Source organism: Ylistrum balloti, unplaced genomic scaffold (genome assembly GCF_031769215.1).
Source record: "Ylistrum balloti isolate Yb309-2 unplaced genomic scaffold, AGI_CSIRO_Ybal_v1 Utg371606, whole genome shotgun sequence".
NCBI lineage: Eukaryota > Metazoa > Mollusca > Bivalvia > Pectinida > Pectinidae > Ylistrum > Ylistrum balloti.
In genome coordinates, this window is record NW_026782824.1 from 78,066 (window position 1) to 105,083 (window position 27,018).

Sequence of the window (27,018 nt, forward strand, 5' to 3'; positions counted from 1 at the left end):
TTCTGATGATATCTCATTTGATTTAGTACATTTTTACTTTAAAATGTCTTCACCAAATATCTGGTACTAAAATATAATTCAAAATTTATTTTGACCTCTGACCCGATAACCTTGACCTGTAAGCAGGAGACTTCTCATTTGATTTCAGTCAGTTTTGCTTCATCACATAATAAGATGATATTTACCAATAAAATACAAATCTCATGACACATGTTTTCAAGCATATTTCCATCACTATCTGCAAAGATATAAACCTTAACCTTTGACTTCTGAACTTGAAAATCAACAACAAGTTCTCTGTGAACATGCTATAGTAAAAACTTGCCTTACAGAACAGGATATATTGTACGAAAACAATTTTCTATATATTGTAACATTCAGCTTGTCCCCCTGCTTACTTTGAGGAAGTATTGGATTAACAAAAATGGAAACACCATATTACTTCTCATTTCTCAGGTCACAATTTTCTGTTAAAGTAATTAAAATTTCCTGATCTGAATTTAAAAGGATTTATGATTTTCACAAATCTTACTTTCAATATCGAATTTCAAATATGTGATAGTTCATGTATCGTTGAAGAAAATTTTATAACAATTTATGTTATAAAGGCAAGTATTCTATAATACCACGTAACAAATAACCTATATTATGTACCATCTAATCCATTCTCAACACATTTATTTGTCACAAATACCATTGGAGAATTAGAAACAGCAGTCAGCTAGTGATATGCAAATATGACAGCAGGTTTTATTTATTTAGTAAGATTTTAAATCACCAATGAATTTACAAAATATCCATTTTTACACTGAAGCTATATTTGTGACAATTTTGATACCCTGCCATATGGTGGAAATATCATCCCTACGAAAATAAACAGCTTCACAGTATTTTGCAAAAACAAAAAAGGACATATAGACAACATGATTCCTATAGAGCACCTAGTTAAACGGCCATGTTGTTTTCCTTACCTTCCCATTCACATTTAGCACTGACACCCGCAGCGTTTTTACGTTTTGATTTCTTTTGTTCCTGGCAGTTGTCAGCATGATTGTCAACGTGACGATAAAACATCTCTGGGTTGTCAACTATTGCCTGTAAAATACAAGTTTTAGTTTGATTTTGTTTTTCCTGCTTGCAGCAGACTCTTTAAACTAAAGCTAAAGGGCTAACTATTAAAGAGCTCTTAAGCATCCCACAAAGTCTTCACTATAACAGAGCTCTTTAGCATCCCACAAAGTCTTCACTATTACAGAGCTCTAAAGCATCCCACAAAGTCTTCACTATTACAGAGCTCTTTAGCATCCCACAAAGTCTTCACTATTACAGAGCTCTCAAGCATCCCATAAAGTCATCACTATTACAGAGCTCTTTAGCATCCCACAAAGTCGTAACTATTACAGAGCTCTTTAGCATCCCACAAAGTCTTCACTATTACAGAGCTCTTTAGCATCCCACAAAGTCTTCACTATTACAGAGCTCTTAAGCATCCCACAAAGTCTTCACTATTACAGAGCTCTCAAGCATCCCATAAAGTCATCACTATTACAGAGCTCTTTAGCATCCCACAAAGTCTTCACTATTACAGAGCTCTTAAGCATCCCACAAAGTCTACACTATTACAGAGCTCTTAAGCATCTCACTAAGTCTTCACTATTACAGAGCTCTTAAGCATCCCACAAAGTCTTCACTATTACAGAGCTCTTTAGCATCCCACAAAGTCTTCACTATTACAGAGCTCTTTAGCATCCCACAAAGTCTTCACTATTATAGAGCTCTCAAACATCCCACAAAGTCTTCACTATTACAGAGCTTTCAAACATCCCACAAATTCTTTACTGTTACAGAGCTCTCAGGCATCCCACAAATTCCTTAATATTACAGAATTTTAGGCATCCCACAAGTCTTCAGGTGTTGTGTCTGAACTTTTAAGTTTGACAGCAAAAGGAAAGCAGCTTTGTGATTTAAAATCCAGGAGTTTGGTGGAAGAATTATAGTTGACTTTCGGGGATACCGAATCCATAATTCAGACGTCCTTCATTTAAATAATTGATAAGATTTCTCATGAACTATTTATGCTTGTGTCTGAATGCCCACAAAATAACATTCTTTTGAGAAACAAATTTTGCACACCAAGAAAATATACAATTTCTCAGCAGATTCATTAGTTTGCTGGGTTTATCAACTCATAAACAGTCCCGAGTCATTTTGAGTTGGTCTCTTAGCAAATAAGCTAGAGGTTTCCTCACTGAACAACATACAGGAGGCCCGTTAATTGCCATCCAGAGCAATACCTGTAAAGTGTCTTGCCTCAGACACAACTACGACAGCACAGATGGGACTGCCTCTCAGCATCTTGAGAGAAACATAAACACTGATATAAAGAGTATTAAACCTTAGATCTTCACACGAGGTTAAGTAGCCCAATACTACCAAAAGAGCTCGGTGGTCCCCTCAAAAGCTTAATGTTGAAAGATTATATCATTATGATTAAGGAAAAAATCACTGGAGTGGAAAATCAGGTTTCTTCTTCACATACAGTACTAGTTCTGAATTACCTAATACTTGATGCATACAGGAAAATCTGGTCTGTTTTATAATTACCTCACACATGTACCAGCCACACTGGAGGCGTTCAGGAAGTTCTGGAATTAAGTTCAGGGTGTGTGTATCCAGAAGACAGTTGTCCATTCCAAGTTTGTTTATTATCAGGGAACCAATACACTTGATCTTCACATGGAAACAATGGAAGTAGGCGTGGCGGTAAAAGTCATAATTCTCACCCTGGACTTCAGTGCCACACCCTCGCCAACTACACTGGTAGCCATCCTCTGTACAAAGTTAATGTTTTTTATTAGTAATTTAATTTGAACTGGTCACAAAAATGTTGAGATATAGCTGTATTACTGCCCTGTAATCAGTGTAATAACACCTCATTACATGAATTACCATCATATCATTTGAATATCACCAATTATATAAAGTCTGTTATGACCACCCACAGCTGTGATAGGCTAAAGATTCCTGTTGTTTCAGTAGTAAGATTATAACCAATTATACTTCCTGGCATGAAACTAGTCACAACTTTTTAAAATTTTACCTCATCTGAGAAAAAAAGCATAATTTTTCAACCAATTATTATATTTAACTGTATTTCATCACTCGCCTTTCAGATTCCATACCCCATGCTTAGCGCCCGACCAATCAACCAACATACTCACAATTGACGTTGCTCTACATTTTTATTAATCTTTTTTCGTTAATTCTTGAACTTGTCTTGTTAATCTCATATAAAAGAGAAATTCTACATGTATACATGTGGAATAAGGTATGGAACTTTGCTGCTTTGTAAGATTTTGAAAAAAAGAACTTCAAATATAACATCCTAGTAACAATACATGAACCTTAAGTATTGGTATGTATCAAGTGCCACACTTTTTAAAATTAGTACAGTCATTTTTAATTAAAATGCAAAATACACTCAGATCTATGCCTCCTCCTCCAAAATACCAGATTTCCAAGTTAATCTTTATTAATGATATCTAAACACCATAGATATGTTGTTGTTATGTTAAAATATATATTTTAGAACATGTAGTGAAAATTTAGTAAATTCTTCAAGTCTTGAAATTCACTAAAGTCAGACTCTTTTTCCTCAAAAATATCACTCTTCATGAGGAGGGAGAGGAAAACATATCGGATATTTTAGTACTTGATTCAACAAGACTATACACTACATATGATGTGGACAGAAGAAGACATAAAGACACTGTAGTCACTTCTCAAAATTGAAGTTTTTGTCACAAAAATACACCAAACACATAAAATTCATAAATCTTTTTGGTGGATTCAAATGTCCACAATACAAACTATTCACTTTAATACAAGTCTGATTTATATAAAATATAAACTTTATTTATTTTACAACAATTGCGAAACAAGTTATTAACTAATCAATTTGATAGTAGAATTTATATTTTAGAGAAATTTACCTAAATGCAAAACTTTCAAAGTCCAGGCTTTCACCATCCTTAAATCTCAGAATTGCTGGACCATAAAATCTGGAAGAAATTTATAAACAGTGGAGGTGTCCACTATGTGACCTAGCCATAGAACAAAAAGTGCGTTTAGATTTGGACTTATGCTTTTTTGAGTAATAGACCTAAATGAAAAACTTTAAAAGTTAAAAGTTGATGACAACATCACTGCAAGAGTTGACACTATAATCTTGCTTCCTCAACTTTTTTCACATATGAGACAAAAATGAAATGATTCTATGGCCATCACATATCCATTAATTTTTCTCACCAGCAATTCTTTTCCCCCTAAAAAGATCAAATTAGTGTCAGAGACTAAGGAAACCGGCATTCAGGAAACTTTTGCAAAGGCAAGTGAATGTAAATTGTGTTATCAACCTGTGACAGATCACATTTTTTACACAGCTGAATATCAGCTTTAATTACCTGTTATTGCCTTTGTTTTACACAGATGATTTGACATGTGCCGAAGAAACAGCTCCATTTCTGTGAAGATGTCATGACAGTCACCCCATTCACAAGGCAGTGTCCAGTCTGTCTTTGCTATCTTTAAATCTGACCTTGCTCGTTTGTTTGTTTTCACTTTTGGGGGCATCTGCACGGTTGTCCTGCAAATAAATAACAATGATTTAGACAACAGAGCCTACTGTAAAAGGATAAGTTTGAAAATTTGAATATCATTCTCTTCAAACAGATTCCTAGTCATTCTTGCTAGATTGAAATCTTGATTGAATCTACCACAATAATGTAAACACAGTGAAGATTTGTAGGTTAAAAACTTAGTTATTGCTCTTTGGATCTAACAGAAGTTTAAAGTGTTTTTAAAGCTCCCAGCAAGAATTGTTTTTTTTTGGCTTTTGGCTAAACTGTTAAACATCCCAAAAAGCTATGGTAATTTAACAGCTACCTTTCTATGTATGCTGAGTGAATCTTGTGCTGAGTGTGCACGCATTTGGGGACTACAATATATTTGTATGTGTCTCCTGGTTACAGTACAGAACTGAAGCTGACTTCATAATGCTACCAGGCACTTTTGAAGGATTTTTCATGGGAGTCAAGAATAGCAATTCCAAAATTTTGATGAATCCCGTATGAAAGTTAGTAACTTCTCAAAATTAGAGTGAGTCCCACGAGAAAAGGACTCAAATATATCAAAAATCACTGGAAGGTATGTTACAGATGATATGAATAAACTACAAATTATTCAGGATGGCAGTGTAACAAAAGTTAAGAAAGCTCAGACAGATTGTCATGCATGGCAATTACAAACTGTTTGGTTTGAAGGGACCTGTCAGGAAAAAAAACTCATTATTCAACTTCATTAAGGTAGCTGTGCTATCTTCCTAAGGCTTGTATATCATGAACTTGTATATACAGAAGTCAGTAGTCTAGAACATTTGCAATCCAGTCTGAAATGTTGGGGAAAAGATTGCTACAAAGTTATTTACAGCTTATACAAAATTGATGTCGAGATAAAAAAAATGCTGATAGTGGAGAAAATGGATTTTTCATAAACTTTATGGATATTCCCTACATATATGTCAATTGTCACACGAAGTTTTGTGATCAGCATATACTGATAGGACTTGAACATAATAAGCAGCTTTCATAGTCAAAGAGATCACAGTCAGGTCACACTTGAGGACATTCAAACCCATTAGTGAACTACATCAGGAACCTGGTAATTTGGAGAAAAGAACCAGAGCAAAACCTGAGACTTTTCTCTGTGTTTTTGGGAAAGTAGCGTTTTGATTATTCACACAATCAGATTGGAAGAGACATGTTTTTACCACTTTGAAACCATTGATATTGCTTCACTCGTGGAGGAGATTCTTGCTAAGATAAAAATGTGTGAAGATTCTATACTTAACTTGTTAGGCCCTATTCTAGCCTACACAATGGTGACAGACTTTTGAAAGACATTGTAACATTGTGGTACTGGCACTGACAAATCTGACTATAGATATAAAGGGCAAAGATAAACAAAGGTGAGGCCTGGTATTGTTTCTTTCGTGCCAATAGATGAAAAGGATGAAAAAATGATGTGAGTAAGTGAAATGAATGTTTTTGGAATATTTGCTGAATTTCAGGCAATTTTTGTTTGGAATGTCATTGTTTATATTTTCAGTATCCACATACTCTAGTTATATAGTAACAAACTCTATAGCGAGTCTATCCAATATGGCGTCATTCACTCCTTGTGTAGTCTGCAGATAAGCATTCTTTTGGTGCCAATTTGATCCACAGGTGCGCTTTCAGCATGATGTTTAAAGCAAGTAAAATACCAGGTGTTTTAATAATGATTTTTCATGTTTCAGCATTGGAACATGTGGATAGGGGATGCACGTATCAAAAATTGCAACGACGAAATTCATCCAAATTCATACCAAAAAAAAGGATTCGTTTCACCAACTAGCTAGCTTCGTCGTCCTTTTTTTCGATGTGAGCCATGATCACGACCACGTATGGCTTAGTTATTTACATTTGCTTTATTTAGGGACAAACAAATTTGACTATATAGCCAGATTTCGCCGGTGCTCAAGTACCGGTCGTAAGGATAATGCAATCATGTAGACTACGATTCTGTAATTCAATCGCCGTTTTTGTCCATAATACACAACCATTTCATTATCTGGTGAAGAAACGTAGTCACAAACATTATTTGAACAACTTTCAACTCGACATACCACCAAATCCAACCTCTAACTAAAAGCTTCCGTCTGGTTCCTTTCCGCAGATTTGACGGATTTTGCTAAGAACTTCGTCAATGGCGGGATCATAATCATAATCGATGAGGCGTTTGACCAAAACAGCGGATCAGTATCAGTTATACGCTTTATTACCGTAATTGTCTCGGTGAAGTTCCACCATAGTGTAGATGCTGCTGTTGCTATAATGATGATGATGAGGCGTGGGAAATGTAGATTTTGTAAATATGAAATCTTCTTTCGCAAAAATGAACAAATAAATAATGATGAAGATTACAATACATATAATTTAGAGAGCTAAAAACATTCTTTTACCACGCTGCATACATCAATTCTTTTGAGCGATCACGTGGTCGGGCAGGTGACCCCATACCTTTTCACATCCATTCCGGGAATCAAACCCTGGACGGCTAGGTGAAAGGCGAGTGCGTTACCACTGCACCACCCGACCATCTCTTGTCACACGTCCATATATGTTTCATCTCGTGTATTGTTGTCAGCGTATAAAAAAATTGGTATACCTTGTACTTTAGGGTTTGTAAATCAATTAGGATGTGCAGTTTTAGACCTTGAACAGTACAATGTAAGGCATGTGCTAATTCATGCACACTTCAGTGTTGTAATGATTTTTTTTTACGTGGTCACATGACCTTCCTCGTCACTGTCAAGTACTGACCCACAATAAAAGACTAGTACTGTGTTTGTGTTTCCAATCAGTTCAAAATATGAACAAGCACAACATACACAAATGGCAATCTAGAGATCTATCCAATAATTTTTTAACAAGAAATCCTTAATCCAAAATGGATCCAGGTGACCATCATCTGTATTAGATCTTTATCTGTCGTTTTTTATCAGTAGAATATTTCCTATTCGTCTTATACATTGCTGACAACCAATGCAACCCTGCATAGGGTGTGGGGTGGCGCAGTGGTAACACTCGTCTTTCACCTACCTAGGCGTCCGAGGTTCGATTCCCAGCAAGGGTGTGAAAAGTATACCCCAGGTACTCCTGTTTCTTTATACAGTATAATCCCTTGCACGCTTCCATCTGAACCAACAAGAGTGATTAATTTACACTTAAAACTTGTTTATATTTATAAACCTGTATATCAAATCTGAGAATGATCCAAAAATTCCCTCACAATAAATCCCAATACTGTGGATGTCGCTCGTCTTTTACTGAACAAAGAATAGTGCAAGGCGAGTTATCTCTTTCAAATGTCAACTTCTCAAACTGTCAAAATACTAGATGGCCACCTTTCCAGGCTATTTTTTTTTTATCCGTCCAAAAACTGATCAGGCTTACTTAGGGAACACTTCTACTGTCAAGATCCCATGACTGCAGGACAGCTAGGTTTTGCCGATCAATCTCAAAACTGACCAAGCAAAACTTCGGACAAATAAAAACATGTTCAATAAATCTGAAATGGATTATTACGGTCCACAGAGAGAGACGGATCATGGACAAAAGTGATATTACAGGTCTGGAGACAGACGGATGATAGACCAACAAAAAAGTGATTCTAAAGGTCAAGAGACAGACAGACAGACGGACGGACGGACCAAGGACAAAAAAAGGTTGATATTAAAGGTCTACAAACACCTGATGGGCCATGGATAAAATGTGATTCTAACTGTCTACAGACAGATTGAAGGATCATGGGTTAAATTAATTTTGTAATTCCAGCATGAGAGTGGGTTTGATATATACATAGTCACTGAAATATTCAGCCTAAATATACAACACCACATACTATACACATAGACATTTCTTTATTAAAATTTCTTTATATAAATAACTATAAATGACATTCTCTTAAGAAAAACAAAACAAACAATGAATTTCACAAGAAAACTCCAATATATTGTCCCTTGATCCATTTTTCGGTCAACAGATCTGAGACGGACAATTACAGGACTAGAAGTTTTCACATCCTACATGATATAATCTACTAATACGATCTTATATTCATATTCCCAGTTATACTTATATATCTTATTTCATTTCCAATTTACACCAAGAAATTAAAAACAGAATACCACATGGAATACTGTAAAATCATGCAATTTTGTGGGGCTCTATTTTTGAGGGTTCTCAAAAATTTATTTCTCAAAAATTTATTTCTTCCTGAACACTTGACTTTGTGAATAAATAATGGAATAAATAAATCTGCTTCAAAACAGTTTGTAGAGACATGAATTCCTGGATTAAGAGTGCCAACGAAATTAATGAAAATACATCCCCCACAAAAAAGAATGATTTTGCAGTATATCTAACAATGATATGTGACATTTGCCTTTAATTATTAAACATCAATAAATTTGAAATGAAACGGACATACTGGTGAGAGAAATATATAAATTTACTGGACAAATTAATATGTCGCATATAATAATAGCATGGACTAAAGTATAAGATTCTCTTCATCACATCTTAAAAATTCAACGAATCATCACAAAGATAATTCATACTATTAAGAAATCATGAGTGCCATAGCATTGTTATCATACTAATGTGTAACATAGCAGAATAGACTTGTTTTGTGATTTACAGTGAACTATTCATTTCTGCTGACAAATTGGTTCATCTGCTCTTAGATGATTCAATTCTTGCAGCATAAATTAGGATTGACAAGCAAATAAACAAGTCATGAAAGGCGATGTCAAAAATCATCAGAAAGCACATTAAGATTAGTTGGTCGATCCTTGTTTCATAAATTTAAAACCCTGGTCCAAAAGATGTTATACACCAACAGCCTAGTACTGTAAAACTGAGACTCTTAGTACTGCAGAGATGTGATAACAGATTCTGTACACTGGTGGGTTACCTCAATATTTTACCCAGACACTCAACACTCCTTATATAATGGAAGTGTGTTCAGAGGTCCACAAGGGATTCCCTCGAGATCCATCAATGATAATGTAAAATCATAAAGGATTTCCAACACCCTTCCACCATTGTGTTGTTTATTTGTCAACATACTGACAATAAATAAAATGTTTGTGAGGTGTTGAAACTCTTTCTAAATGAACTCTCTATGATTCAAAGTACATAAAAACAAAAAAAAAATAACACACACTTGAACACTAAATAAGTTAGGATACAAGACTTTTTGATCGTGCATACTTAGGATCAAAACAGTGATCATTAAAATGACACATGAGTTAATTACTTTATCTGAATGTACAAGATATAGTTATGAAAGTGAAATAGATAATGAAAATTTTCTTCAATCAATTGCTTGCCCAAACAGTTCTCCCAGTTGTATTAGGTGTAACAAAATTAAAAAAAAAATGTCTTAAATAAATATCAAATTGATAAAAAGAAAATTTTCATTTGTAATATCGGATAAGCTTGTATATAATTAATTATAATTAATACGTACAGTGAATAGTTCTACACAAAATCTAAGGTTACTGATACAATCACATTGTGTCACATCAATATCACAAAGCAAAACAGTATAGTTACAATTATTAAAATCAATATTGATCTACGTAATGGCCAGTAAAATTTGTACATTGTTCATCTGTTAAACTCAGTTACATCCAATATGATATGGAGATAAGCATATTGAAACAAAACAGTTCTCACAAGTGTTACTTCTATCACAATAAACACAATTTAATAGGTAACAATCACATACATAAGTTAGGTAAGATACATGTAACTTGTACACAGGTAATATAACATGTTTACAGGTAACGTAACATGTACACAGGTAACGTAACATGTACACAGGTAATATAACATGTTTACAGGTAATATAACATGTACACAGATCATGTAACATGTTTACAGGTAACGTAACATGTACACAGGTAACGTAACATGTACACAGGTAACGTAACATGTACACAGGTGATATAACATGTACACAGGTGATATAACATGTTTACAGGTAATATAACATGTTTACAGGTAATGTAAGGTAATATAACAAGTACACAGGTAATATATCATGTACACAGGTAATATAACATGTACACAGGTAATATAACATGTACACAGGTGATTTAACATGTACACAGGTAATATAACATGTACACAGGTAATATAACATGTACACAGGTAATATAACATGTACACAGGTAATATAACATGTACACAGGTAATATAACATGTTTACAGGTAACATAACATGTACACAAGTGATTTACAAGGACTACATGAAATGCATTAACATCAAACAAGCATTGCTTTAGTTGACCAGCAAGATGCACATTTGAACTGTTTATTCTTGGTTTCACGGAAGCATTCTTTAATTTGTTTTATATTTTGCATGAGAGAGAGATATGCAGCTCCAGTACTGAGTGGACAATAAGAAAGGAATTTGGAGGAGGTAAGCTAAGAATAAGGAAGTGGGAAATAGCTGTTATATACACAAAATTGTGTAGTTTATGTATGGAAACGATTCCAATTGTACGAGGTATGCCATATTTATCATTGCATACTCTAGATAATAAATATTACTATTTATATACATCGTACATATTATTCTGTAATTTATAATTTTCATATTTTTTACAATATTTTCCATGCATACATAAGATTATCTCTATTATAAGTTTCGGCTTTATAATGACCATGGATGGAAAATCAAGATTATTGACAAATTTTAGTGACTTTTACAGACCCTGAATTTATACGGTGTGCAGTAAAACCTGACTTTCAACTTTATCTCGTCTGCTGAAAGGCCAAAAGGATGTAACAGATGACATAAAATCCATTGAATAAATAAATGAATTAATATGCAGTGTAATTGATAAATGATTTAAATGTAATACATTGTAATGCTGTTATTACAGACTGATAAAAAAAAAAGTTTGTTTATTATGATGTAAAAGGTATTAATAAAAGCATCCGACAACATATCTAGACTTTTTACAACATTTCAAAATTAAATGTACAATAGTTTCCCTTCCAGAGTTACAGAGGTCGCAGCGAGGACTATCAATTAAGCTTTGATTTAGAAAGAAATGAGTTTGTAGTTAAAACATGATGGAAGACTACAGTTTTCAGTGATTTTTGAGCTTAAAAATATGCTTAACCAGTCATAATCATTAAAACCAGAAAGTTGTTATATATATATATATATAAGTGTATCGCTGGTAATGACGTTCCAGCAACATTTCCAGTTAATGTGGATCAGACGTATATTTTGTTGGTTAAGAATTACCGAACACAATACTATAAATATACATGAAGGTTAAATAATATTATATGTTTGTATTTATGAAATTTTTATCTGAATAATCCTGCTTAATGTCACCACAATTAAAATCTGAAATGTACAAAATTTAGCTGTTTTGTTTTTGTTATATTCGAGGAATTTTTCTCTTTTTTTTTTTTTGCTCTTATTCCAACTTTTTTAATCCACTTTTACACTTCACATTTTATCTGTGTATTTTACTTGTTTGCTGCCTCTGTGGATAAATATTTAATTTCATATTTTCCCCCAAATGGATCACAGCAGTTCAAATTTCTAATTTCTTTCTTGATACCAAATATGCACATATAAAAAAAAAAAAAGAAGTAAAACAGTTGATTGATAACATTGAGGAAGATCAGGACATCAGAACAGTGTCTTTTCTTCGACCATGTACTGTTCCATCTGTCCAGGATTGATAAGCAACAAAACACATGACTTAAAATGTTAATAAAATGAAATACACACCTGTGATAAAACACTTCATATTATATTCAAATATTCAAAGCTAAAAAAAAAAAAAAAATAAAAAAAAAAAAAAATAAAAATAATTTTAAATAAATACTTTCATACACAACATACTGGTTTATCAAAAACACAAATATTTGGCAAAAAAAAGCAAAAATAAATATGCTCTCTCCAATGCTGTGTAATAATTAAATTTTGGGAGGGCTGATATTTTGCTCATGTAAAGGTTAAATTGGGGTTAGTTCACTGGGATTAAATTTCATGCACAGTTGCCGTAAACAGGAGAGAATGTTTACACATCAACTTCAATAAATACAGACATACATCATAGATAATTAGAGAAACTGATTCACTGTCAATCATGTGACCTTCAATGGCCACAATTACAGCAAAAATACATTCTCTGTGAATATTACTATATACAAGTCCCGTTTCCTAGTTTGCTGAGAACTAATAAAATAAACAGATAAAAATCAATTTGAAAGAAATTCACAAGCATTAATGACAGACAATGGACTGCACACATAATAAAATATATACACATAGGAATGGTTCTTAACTGATGGTGTTAGTATGTTCACATGGGATAAAAAATTATGATATTACACTTAAGAAATGACAAGTGCTGCTCTAACAAGTAAATGTGATTTCTTGTCAACTTTGAAACATATGAAGTAATGCTATCAAATTTCACAACGGTTTAAAAAATATCGACACACGATGTGTGTTACCACACATACACAGAAATTAAATTCTATGTGTGTTGTTTATGTATTGTATCCATGTATGCTGGAATCTTCAGGTTTTGATTCACTGTGAAATGTTGCTGGGCACCCATTTCTTATTGCACATCATCTATAATGACCACAAATACATAAACACTAAATCGCCCAGGAACATTTCTAACAACGAAGCACCAAATGTTATCTTTCACCAAGATTAAGAGAACATCATTTTTCAAAACAAAAGAAGAATTCAAATTTTATCATGATTTTTTCTGAGATTTAAACTTACCATAAAAAACCTAAGTTAGATATCTAGTTTTACGACATCTTCAATGACCGTGAGAATAGCTGAATTAAATTCACCCAAATATGATGTACTATATGGTGCCCCATCAATATAATGCTGTATGTAGGAACCATTATTTATGTTCTCAGAAAAATCTATCTATAACTTACCATAGATTGATTATTATGACTTAACAAAAAAAAGCTTAAACAAATTAGTTGTCGTTTTAATTGAGATAAATATGATGCTTACAAACTGATTATATACATAACTGACTGTAGAATAGTCGCTTTGGATAACATTAAAAAAAGGTACAGTCTAAACTAGTATGGTATGAAAAAGAATTTTGTATGATATATATACAAGCGTATTGATTGTAGATAAGAGATAAGTAATAAAGAAACTGAAAAATCATTAATTTTCGTGGGGGTTTTATTTTCGCCAATTTCCTGTGTTTTATTAATCTATAAATTCATCTTTCCATAAAACAACATACAGGTAAAATTCACATCATTTTAGGACCATTCCAGGAAAAAATTTCCCATCCCAGAATCCTTTGTAGTAACAGGTAGGAAACCAAAACATGAATAGAAGTGATTTTTTTTGGAGTCCTGGGGTCACGTAGATGTTTTACTGGAATAGCTTTTAATAAGTATTACATGTATTTGTCAACAAGACAGGGTCAATCAAACTCTTTAATTTAACCCCATGAAAATTACTGATTCAAAAGCAACTGGACAATGTGACCCTGCAAGTATATAAACATACAGAGGGTATATTCTGGAATGTAGAAAAAAATGTTAGTATGTTGAAACAATAAAAAAAAAATCTAAGTAATAAAACAATAAATCAGACACACTTCCTTTCCTTTCTACAAATTTGACCCTCCCACACCCTTCCCTCCCTTCTGTGGTAAATGGCCTGGGCTATACAGTGTACTGTGACTCATAGACTTGGACCACTGGACTAAACTGTAGGGGCACCAGCCACCAACAAGGATGACCTGTAAATCAAATACAAAAACATGATTAAAGAGATATGCTTTCTCACTAAGGCATATAAAGGACAATTACTCTAACATTCTCCTGGATCAAAACATCCAATATACATGTAAAACTTTGGAGACGATGATTACCAGATATTAACTTAACAAAAATAAAACAAAATGAAGGAAAATGGGTTTTTTTTTTGCCCCTGACCTGCTCAGGTCTTTAATTTGCAATCTACTGCTCAAATTTTGCCTGATTTAAAACTACGATGCCACAACAACATTCCATAAAATTCAAAGTCAAATAAACCTCTCTCCCATGAAAAAACATCATGACCAAAAATAAGGAGGGAATTTATTTAAAAGCAGTTGAATATTAAGTCATAAACAACATCCAAATTCACATTTTAAAGATATTTAAGATGTTAATTTTCACTATATTTTACATATAGATTGAAAACTATTTTGAAACACAAAAAAAAAAAAACACACACAAGACAGATATTAGGTATACTGAACAGTAACAAGATTTACCTCCCTTTATGGTATGTAGTTTCAAATTGATCATTATAGTTACAATTCTAAATCACACTACAAAAACCAGAAATTTACCTCGACCAAACACTTCCTGCATTAATGCATAGGATGATTTTTTCTGTCGCCTTGGACCTTCTTTTTTCACTTGTTCTACTGCTGTTTCATCACTTAATATTGCCCCCATCTACATCAATAGAAACAAAAGACTGAAGCCACATAATAAAAAGTTTCATTATTAAGAAATCATTTTTCTGCGAAAAATACCCACATAATCAGTAGTCAACATAGTAGAGGAGTTAATTTCACTATTTTAATAGACAAACTGTAAGTGTTGGGGTTATTTCCCCAATCAACGTACCTTCGCATATTTAATGTATATTTCAGTATGCAAGCAATTTCATATTGCACACCAGACACAAAATTTTATCAAAGGGCAATAACTCTATAATTGTTGTAAAGAGCAAGTAACAAATTGATACGCGCAGATGAAATTTATGTTATTAAATGATTTCTGCGTATTAATGTAAATTTCATTATGCATATCATCATAATGGTACAATGTTTACCTTTACTTGTGTGGGTAATATCACTTCCAGAAAAATATCATAATAAGCCGGATATTATAATACATAAGTGGAAATTACATCATTGCTCTGTCATATTGAAGTCTACAAGAAACACAATACCTTTCAATATGTATGCAGAATGCAATAAAATTAAATTGCATCATACACATGTGCTGTCAAGGATTTGGGTGTGATGTTGAGAACAAAGAATGAAATAAAAAAAAATTAGGTCAAAATAGAAGTCTGAAGGATAAGATGTTTTTTCTATTTGTTTCAAAGTAAAGAATCTAGGAAAATCTTCCCCATTCTAACATGTACTTACAAGCAAAATACAAATCTGATATATCAAAGACAAATTTATGATTTATATGCACAGAAATTTAGGGTACAATCACACATACCTGATCACAGCCAATCGCAATCACAAACATCCCGAACAGCAGTGACTCAACTACCAACAGGACCGAGTGTATCCTACAAAAAGACATTAAATCTATGAATCAGTCCTTTTTAAGGGTAATTAAGTATCACAGTTGGTAAAGAACAGCCATCAATGAAACAGCATATCTGTCAGTTTTCAAAGATTTCTTAAAGACTTATCCCCAGTAACATTTTCAAAATTAACGTTTTTAATAAAGTTAATGTTAATATTTAAGAGGTTATCATATTTTAGCATTTTTCATGCTAAAAGTATTACGCTGAAACATGATTACGCTAATTTCTATATGCTGTTTACACAGAAATTATAGTGGATGTGAGAATCTATCATTGCATTACCGTAATTTGCCAAAACGTGATTATGCTGTCAAATTTGATTACACAAAATTCAGTACATTTACAGTGTAGTCCATTTCATGAAAGATACTGTGAATTTCTATAATAATATACAACAAGTTAATTTATATAATGAATATATAATGATAAAAGAATAAGAAGAATTCAGTAAGAGATGAACAATGTACAGAAACATAATTATCATAAAAGTAAAAATACAAATAATAAATAAACATGTAAATTTATAAAGATTTTAAATTGAAGTTCTACAGTTCCATGTATAGAGAAACACTTTCAAGAATGTCCTACTTTATCAACAAATCGGTTATAACATTCTACTTTATCTACAAATCTGTTTCAACATTCTACTTTATCTGCAAATCTGTTTTAACATTCTACTTTATCTGCAAATCTGTTTTAACATTCTACTTTATCTGCAAATCTGTTTTAACATTCTACTTTATCTGCAAATCTGTTTTAACATTCTACTTTATCTGCAAATCTGTTTTAACATTCTACTTTATCTGCAAATCTGTTTTAACATTCTACTTTATCTGCAAATCTGTTTTAACATTCTACTTTATCTGCAAATCTGTTTTAACATTCTACTTTATCTGCAAATCTGTTTTAACATTCTACTTTATCTGCAAATCTGTTTCAACATTCTACTTTATCTGCAAATCTGTTTTAACATTCTACTTTATCTGCAAATCTGTTTTAACATTCTACTTTATCTGCAAATCTGTTTTAACATTCTACTTTATCTACAAATCTGTTTCAACATTCTACTTTATCTGCAAATCTGTTTTAACATTCTACTTTATCAACAAATCTGTTATAACCCCCCACTTCAACTATTATGAACTACAATTACTTAGCTTCTATGTTATAAAATCCTATTTAAATTCAATTTTATCCAAGAACGACTTCAGATGTTTCGTCTGCCTCTTAACAGCAAGCATTCACAATATTTCAATTTACGATCAATTTGTCAATACACAGGGAGACAGAGTGAAAATCCATAGTTTCCCCTGACAGAAGATTACTGCATATTTGTAAATATTTGCAGGGGATTTGATTTTGCAACATATTTGCCGTCAAAACAGAAAGCATGAATTGAAGTACTGAGCAACATTTCTATAGTGTAAAAAATCTCAAAAGATATCTTTTGCAGGTATACAGAGACACCAAATCAAAGAGTTCCTCGGAACTGTATGTGTCGGCTGCATAAGGTGTCACAGTCACCAAGAAATTGAACTGGATGTGCAACGATCAACCATAAAATCGTAATACCAAATTTCATTTCTATAACTTGAAGCATAAAGGGAAAACTGTGCAAAGCAATATTCCTGAGAAATTTCCCAAGTTCAAAGGGACATATCACTGCCAAGAAGGGTCACAGACAGCATATAGCAAATGTCATTTCTATAACTCAAAGCATAAGCCAAAAATCTCAAGAAATCAATATTCCCAGAGAATTTTCTTAGTTCAAAGGGGCATAACTCTGCCAAGAAGGGCCACAGACAGCCAGGAATCAAATTTATTCTGTACCCTTGCAACAAGAAGCCACATACCAAATTTTATTTCGATAACTCAAAGCATAAGCCAAAAAAGTCCGGAAAACAATATTCCCAGGAAATTTTCTAAGTTGAAAGGGGCATAACTCTGCCAAAAAGGGTCAAAGACAGCCGGGAATCGATCTTGACCTGTACCCTTGCAACAAAAAGCCATATGCCAAATTTCATTTTGATAACTCAAAGCATTACCGAAAAAAGTCCGGAAAACTTTCGTACGAACGACGACACGTGACTACGGACAAAGTGATCCCTAAGTGTCCGCCAGCTCTGCAGGCGACACCATAAACTAGCCCGAAACAAGACAACAGCAAAATATTAGCCTTGTGAAAACAAACAATGGTACAGTATACAATAATATCACTGTTCCATGAAGGATTATCTTTTATAAAGTTTTAAAATTTACCAACTAATATACTGAAAATGGTTGAACATTATTCATAGACACAAATATTTCTTTTGAGCTGCCAATGAACACCATCTTCATAAATCATGTTTGGTGACAACTATGAAAGTAGTTAAACTTTGTGTGTATTTCATCAGACCAAATCAGACCTTTACATTTGCACTAAAAGGAAATATATGCTAAAGTTTTAAGCCAATGAAACACTGTGACACTTGAAAAGAATGCAATAGGAAGTATAATGTTAAGAACATATTCTTTGTACACTCTTGGTAAACTTAAGATGATAATATACCAGTAGACCAATAGTTTATAATGCTGTGTTGGATCAAACAATATGTACTTTCAGGGCACATGAACCACTTACCAATGTGTTGGGTGATGCCAGCTGTCAAGTAATAAACTTCCAAATGACGCAGAATTTTAAAGTAAAGGCAGTTTTGATCTATAAGTGAGTTCTTTCAAAATATTTTTATTTCTTGACCGTTTGTTCAATTTTGTTCAAACTCTTATTTAATTCACATTTTAAGTCACATATAGCAACATTGTTCCTGGTTTGCAAAAACATTCACATTCTTCACATTCTAAGAATTGCAGAATTCAATATGGACTGTGTGACCTTAGAACTGACATTGTTGTTCTTTTACACAATTTTTTGTTTTTCTTTTTAATAGTTTCTTTTATCAAATATTGGGTATTTGAATCATCAATTATGCAGTATAAATGTCTCCTCTTGTAACATAATCATCTGTATCCCTGCCCCGTCTTGTAACATAATCACCTGTATCCCTGCCCCTTCTTGTAACATAATCATCTGTATCCCTGCCCCTTCTTGTAACATAATCATCTGTATCCCTGCCCCCTCTTGTAACATAATCATCTGTATCCCTGCCCCTTCTTGTAACATAATCACCTGTATCCCTGCCCTTCCTGCAATGTAATCACCTATATCCCCGCCCCCTTACAATAATATATTCATCTGGGTCCCCACTCCCTCCAGCAGTTTCTTCATCTGTATCCCTGCCCCCTCTCTCTGGTTATTATCTGTGCTATTCATTTCTCTATGTCTCCAACCCCCCCCCCCACCCCCCATTCCCTACACACACTCAACCTCCTTACACTGTAGTCTCATTATCTACAGCCCTTCTAAACAGTTCTTTCTATCTTCTAGGAGACTACCTCTAGGAGACCCCACACAACACAATCCATATAAAACCAACCTACCACCTTCAGATAATTCCTTTCCATAACACATCAACTTAATGTTGTTTACTTAAATCAATACACATTCTGGAACACAAATATATGAGTTTTATATTTTATACTCAAATGATTAAATACTTTGACACACATCTGTCAATCATTCAGTGACTTTTTAAAGTTAACAAAAGATAAAACTGCAAACAAAAAAACACACATTTATTTTTGTGACTTTGGGAAAGTGAAAGAAGGCAAAACTTCTGTGAATACCTGACACATGATAAACTCCGGGTGGATACTTACAACTTCATATGTTTTCCATTGCCTTTTACTCCAGGATCCAGCATCCATGACACAATCACCATTGTAGTGGCATACGCGCTGAGGATACCTGTAAAATGAATGCCACACTGAGGATAGCAGTAAAATGAATGCCACACTGAGGATTGCAGTAAAATGAATGCCACACCAAGGATACCAACAAAATTAATGCCACACTGAAGATACCAACAAAATTAATGCCACACCAAGGATACCAACAAAATTAATGCCACACTGAGCATACCAACATAATTAATGCCACACCAAGGATACCAACAAAATTTTTTCCACACCAAGGATACTAACAAAATTAATGCCACACCAAGGATCCCAACAAAATTAATGCCACAATAAGGATACTAACAAAATTAATGCCACACCAAGGATACCAACAAAATTAATGCCACACTGAGCATACCAACAAAATTAATGCCACACCAAGGATAATGACAAAATTAATTCCACACCAAGGATACTGACAAAATTAATGCCACACCAAGGATACCAACAAAATTAATGCCACACTGAGCATACCAACAAAATTAATGCCACACCAAGGATACTGACAAAATTAATTCCACACCAAGGATACTGACAAAATTAATGCCACACCAAGGATAATGACAAAATTAATTCCACACCAAGGATACTGACAAAATTAATGCCACACCAAGGATACTGACAAAATTAATGCCACACCAAGGATACCAACAAAATAAATACTATAGTGAGCAAGGATATCTTAATCTGTTACAGAGGAGCAACAACAACAGCACTTACAACTATTTCAAATGTCAGATCAGTCAAAGTTTGTTTGCAATAATAAAAACTCAAGACCTTGTCCTACTAACGTACCTGTATTTCCTATTTAGAAAGATTGGTGTTTAACTAGAACACTGACATTTCAGCCAGGGCCCTGTCATATGGCTGTATATCCCCTCTTATTATCTAAAAGCCATATTTATTTTGCCCATATCAATGAAGTTGAAATAAGACACAATGGTTTGCTCGAACTCAAAATTATCATACAGCAAACAAATTGTCAAGTGGACAGAAACACATATCTCATTTATGCCTATCACCAGATGACTTTAACCTTTGGTCTGTTGACCTCTGGTTTCATAGCAACCTTGACCTCTGATCAGCTGACTTCTTGTTTAATTCCAACCAACTTTGCTTCAAGATGTCATAATCAAAAGATCATCAGTGGAAAGAAACACTGACCTTTGACCTTGTGTTTTGACCTTAGAATGTATTTCGTGAATTGAACATCTTGACCAAAAATGTAAATCAGTCAATAAATACTTAAATTATCAGCCAGGAACTACATCTGTGGACAGACGGATAGACGGACAGACAGAGTGGTTACAATAGGGTATCCATATCTCCAAAACAGGGCCCAGTCAAGGTATTGCAGTATTGCTTACAAATGCCAAACAACACACCATGATATAACACTTTTGGTCTTGGACCAGTAGAGGTGATAAAACACTGTTTTCAGATGCCCAGATTCAAAAATAAGTAACCAAAAAGTTAACAGACAACTGAGGGCATCATGGAATTATGTTCAGGATGTTAAACTCACCAACATAGAACAGGAACTGGATGAAATATTTCTGATTAAATTCACCAACACAATTGTTGATCCTACAAACAAGTAGAAAGGTGATTAATCAATTGAATTTCAAAATTGATATTTACTCTTAAACTCACACGGAAACTATTTGTTATAACCTTAAGTGATGATCTGAATTCTTTTAATATTTCGTCTTTTTTCACAGGTTTGGAATGGAACCTTTTCATCTGGTTTTGCAAAGAAAATTTTGCACACTGGAAAGGATATTATCAGGAGTAAATTGTTAACTTTGTGAATTTGGCTTAAATTTACATGAAATAATTTCAAATTATCAGACCCCAAAATAACTAAAAGAAGCTTTGTAACTAATTAAAGGTCAGGGAAAAAACCCACATATTAATTAGAAAAAATTATTCAACTTCATGCATCAAAGGATTATTTCAGATTGTCTCTGCCTTACTCCACAAGATATTGCATTTGTACTTAAACAGTGAAGCAGACATTGGCTGTTGGTATACAAACATGGCAGATGACATGTGTTTCTATGTACGTTTATTATCAATATGCTTCATTGATGTAACTGTGATATATGGATTACAGCAGATTTCGTGGGAATTCACTATTCCCCAAATTCATATATAGATGAAATGGTGGATTTTGTGAGTATTATTAATAAACAAAAATGTCAGGGAAATTTTTCTTTTTCAAATAATCATGGAAATAGACCATGAATGACACAAACATATATACAAAACTTGTAACGCCTTCAGCTGAAATCATTTATAGTAAATTATGTGTGCACAGTGCACATTTTTTTGCCTGAATATGGTTTCTAAAAAAGTGATGCACACTATATATGCACAGTCTATGAATGTATTATTTAATACCAAGGACAATGGTGATCCATCCTCCGAATACATCGTCGACATATTCTACAATGGTGAGCTCTTGGTGGGCGATATGTTTCACACTTCATGCACACGGTCCAACCGTCTCTCTACAAAAACAATGTTTAACATCTACTCATGCACCTGAATGGATTAACACAAACAGATATTCATCCAACTGTGACAGGATTTATATGTTTTTGGAAATACTGTTACCTTTTAAGCTTTGCATTAAAGGGACATTATATTTAGCTCAATCTGTATAGCGGTGGACTTGTAAGCCAAGAGTCATGGCTTTGATCCCTGACGTAAGCACACTACTTCTTTTCTGTTACATTTGGCGTTACCAAGCTAGACACGTCATTGGTGCCATTAAACTTGGATTGATGTGGTGCTATGTTGCAAACACATTAAAAGGAAGGAATATAGTGTAGCATGTTTTAATTTCACAAAGGAATATGGATGCCGTCTAGCTTGGCACTAGATGGAATTCCATTTTAGGTTGGTTGGTACAGCCATGGACTCATAAATTTGATCCCTGACCTATATGCAAGCTTTTCCTTCCCTGCTAAACAATCAATGAATGACTGTTCCTTTGTTACCATAGGAAAATATAAAACAATTACTACAAAGATTTACAGGGAAATTTTTCGGAGTTAAAACAAAAATCACATCAGACTGTGACTTTTTTTTATGTAATTAAACTGAATGCCATTACTGCTGTCCACTTAGTCAGACAGCGATCAAGTGTACAGTTTACATGCCTTGCTATTGAAAGTTTTCTCACATCAAACCTCAAAATCTGTATCACATTAGTTATGACCTCGTCCACACTAATAATGAACATACCATATTTGGCATGGTTTTGCCAGCATGAAGATCTGAGAAATCAAGACCTGTTGTAGGCAGTGGTACTATGCCTGGGTCAGACAGTACTGCTCGCAAGTGAGACATGGTGAGCAGGAAAATGATGGTGTTGAATATTACCACATTCACCACTCCCCACAGCCTGTAACGTAAATAAAAATTCTGTGAAAAGTGAAATTACTCTGAAAAGAAGATGTATTCATGGAGCAATATGCTGATCAAAGTACATTTATATGTGCATTACCATAACAAATTTTAGAAGTCTTTCCTGTGAAAGTCTGCTCCAACCCAACTGGTAATATAAGGCTAATGGACACATGGAGCTAATTTTAGGAACTAGAAATAAGAACTTTTGACTATTAACTCTAAACGATCAACAGGTCAATTTTCAACAAATAAATTAGTCACAAATAGAGGGGCTTACATGAGTTTCCATTCAGGTGAGACTTGTAAAATGTTGAGTCTTGGATAATTATAACTTTTCTTTTATAAACAAACAACAATATGCAACACAATTATTAGATTAATCTTCAACAACTCAACATGTATTTTCAGCATGTACATAGAACAGAATTTTAAAATATTATTGTTACCATCAGGTTGAGTCCATTGATTTATCACAATTATAGCGACATTTTAAACTTACTTGGGATGTTTCTAAACAACAACAACAACAACAACAACAACAGGCATTTGAAATTCTGGTTGTAAACTTGGGAATATAAATATATCATATCTAAAAAAATAAGGGCATCAAGTGCTACAGCAAAAAAAAGTATGGCGAATATTTGTCAACTTCATATCAGAATTTTACAACGTACATCCGAACACACGGAATTTAATTTTGACTCAAAACAAATAGAGCTAGTAGACATTGATGTACTCAAACAATGTTAGAGGTTTTACACGGCGAGAAATTTATGACAGGCGCCGTGTAACAATTGACGGCGTAATGTCAGATAATAAAACGGCCGTCCAGCGGCCTCTTATAGAAGTAGCACAGCTGCAAGTTTATAAACACGTATTGAAAGTTTCAAGTGTCACTTTTGTATTTGTGCATTTTCATCTTAAACCATATTGTGTTTCGCCAGTTTGGTATAGCTATAGATACTTATTATATCGACGTACAATAACAGCGATGAATCATCATGTGCCCGACCTGAGCATGTTCTTCCTTAATGGTTGTACGATCATGTGTGTCAACTGAAACTGAACAAATATTCTGATAATACAAATGAAAACTTCTACTGTTCATCCTCAAAACTATACTCACGTGTCCGACATTGTAGGGATGACAAGATGCCGGACGACGACATAATCTGCGTACAGCACTGCGGCATACGTTATGATCAAACATACTATACCACAGGGGTCCGACCTAAACACAGCCATTTTGACAGATCTGGAATCGGGCTGTAGTAATTCTCTACTTCTTATTGGTCATTTTTGCATCGGTGAAACCGGAAGTTGTATACTTCATGAGATGGATTTCCGTCCAATATTCCGTGAGAGTTTTTCACAGGTATTCTTAGTGGAATGATGATTTAATAGATTTACCCTCAGATGACACCAAGTGCCCTTAATTTATCTGTTTTCTAGACTTGTATGGGGTCCACGAGGATTTTTCACTCATGTCTTCAGCGGAAAGTAACACCGGTAAGTAATAACATGCAAAATGAAACTACAACTAGCAGTACCGTAATTTATCGAATTACTGTGCTGTTCTGTACTCTACCGTACTGTATTGTAAATGTCTGAGCCACATTACAAGTAGCGCACTGTCGAGTTTTCTATATGTGGCACGGGAAGAGGGAGGGGGTTGGGATCATGTGTCATAGTTTAGATATATGTCGTGCTTTCAGATCTAAGAGAAACCGATTAATCGGGACTTAGTACCATCTGAAGAAGAAAGTCGTAAAGTTATTATAAGCATTAAGAGCAAAAAAACTGTATTATCTTTTGAATATGAAGTAATTTCAAGATCACCAGTCTTGAAATAATGATTTTAAGACTGATGATCTTGAAATTACACAGAGGGTTGGTTGCTTCCCCCTGTCTACCCGATGCAGCTGCTGAAGAGCCACTTGTGGAACCAACACCACCGTTGAGGAGATCATACCGTAACAGGAAAATGCCACAACGGTTTGACCAGTATGTGATGGTACAAATTGTAGGGGATGATTGGGTGCGGTTGTAAATGTACATAGAACTTACCTCTTAAAACATATTTGTATGTTTACCAAGGAACCAGAGGGAGAAGTACCTAAATTACCGCATAGAGACATTAATGTGAAGTTTATAGATTGTGAAATAACAGAGGAAGAAATTGATAGGATTATTTCAGATCTCAACGCAAATAAATCCCAAGGACCAGACAATATTCACTCAAGGTTATTGAAAGAAATAAAGGATGTTATAGTAAAACCACTAACAATTCTGTTTAATCAATCTCTTGAGGAGGGCGTATTACCGGATGTATGGAAGGAAGCAAAAATTACAGCTTTATACAAAAAGGGAGATAAAAAGCAAGCAGGTAACTACAGACCAGTTAGTTTGACGAGTGTTATATGTAAAATGATGGAAAAGGTCGTTCGCAAAAAGATAATGGATCATTTAATAAAAAATCAGTTACTGAGCAACGGTCAGTTCGGGTTTGTGAAGGGAAGATCGACAGTATTACAGCTTTTGAAGGTCATGGACCATTGGACAGAAATACTTGATGAAGGTGGGAGTGTGGATGTTGTATATATGGACTTTAAGAAAGCGTTTGACACTGTTCCCCATAGGAGGTTACTAGGAAAGATGGTTTCATATGGAATATCAGAGAGGGTACAAAACTGGATCAAGGGGTTTTTGACAGATAGACGACAACAGGTGAATGTAAATGGTCAAACATCTGGATGGCGGGAAGTCACTAGTGGTATACCGCAGGACCAACACTTTTCGTTCTCTATATTAATGACTTACCGGAGGTAGTTCAATCATTCTCCTGGCTTTTTGCAGATGACACTAAAATTTATACAGATATCAGGGATGGGAAAGATCTACAGAAGGATTTAGATAGTCTGCAAAGTTGGTCAGATAAATGGCTTTTAAGGTTCCATCCAGATAAATGCCACTGGATGAGAATAGGAAAGGACACTAACAAAGGCAGTCTACATCTATACAGCGATTCAGGGGAGACAAGGAGTAAAATTAATCTGAAGGAAGAAAGTGAGGAGAAGGACTTGGGAATTATTGTGGATAGTAAATTAAACTACAAGAAACACATTCAATCAGCAGTGAACAAAGCTAATAAAGTCCTAGGGATTGTAAGGCGAACTTTTACTTATCTAGACAAAAGATCATTCTGTTTTCAGTCACTAGTCAGGCCACACCTGGAATATGGGGCTAGCATTTGGAATTCATACCAAATACAAGACATCAAGTTACTAGAGAGTGTACAGAGAAGGGCGACAAAGCTTCTGCCAGGGTTGAGAGAAATGACATATGAGGACAGAATAAGATATTTAAATTTACCATCATTGAAATATCGAAGGGATAGAGGAGACATGATAGAAGTGTACAAAATTCTGAGTGGTCTTTATGACATGAAAGCTGCAGAGAACTTACTGAGAGTTAACAAGACAAAACGCACACGAGGGAACTCACTATCACTGGAGAAATCAAGAAGCAGACTAGACATTCGAAAATATTCATTCACACAGAGAGTAGTGAGTAACTGGAATGCATTACCGGAAAAGATTGTGAGATCACCGACACTGACCACCTTTGAAAACAGATTGGACAAATTCTGGGAACTAGAGGACAGAAAGTACAATGTTGACAATCACCAAAGCAGTACATCAACCAGGAGTGACTATATGAATACTTTATTGAGACAAAATC

At 34.1% G+C, this 27,018-nt stretch overlaps 2 protein-coding genes across 2 annotated transcripts in view; both read right to left on the reverse strand.

Moving 5' to 3' along the window:
* The window catches only part of LOC132563148 (histone H4 transcription factor-like), a 43,574-nt gene extending 36,772 nt beyond the window's left edge, over positions 1-6,802 (reverse strand). The window contains exons 1-4 of the mRNA XM_060227910.1: positions 6,725-6,802; positions 4,464-4,645; positions 2,605-2,831; positions 972-1,095 (exon numbers count right to left, since the gene is read on the reverse strand). Coding sequence (XP_060083893.1) covers positions 972-1,095; positions 2,605-2,831; positions 4,464-4,632 — 520 coding nt within the window. The 5' untranslated portion in view covers positions 4,633-4,645; positions 6,725-6,802. The remainder of the gene's footprint in view (positions 1-971; positions 1,096-2,604; positions 2,832-4,463; positions 4,646-6,724) is intronic.
* A 7,542-nt stretch (positions 6,803-14,344) lies between these two features.
* Positions 14,345-24,522, reverse strand: LOC132563150 (palmitoyltransferase ZDHHC3-like). Its single transcript, XM_060227913.1, has 8 exons — positions 24,404-24,522; positions 23,113-23,272; positions 22,264-22,373; positions 21,386-21,447; positions 19,783-19,870; positions 15,930-16,002; positions 15,038-15,146; positions 14,345-14,440 (listed from the first exon to the last, which is right to left on the reverse strand). Exons 1-8 carry the CDS (start codon positions 24,520-24,522, stop codon positions 14,364-14,366), a joined length of 798 nt encoding a protein of 265 aa, XP_060083896.1. The 3' UTR covers positions 14,345-14,363.
* Between the last annotated feature and the right edge of the window lie 2,496 nt (positions 24,523-27,018).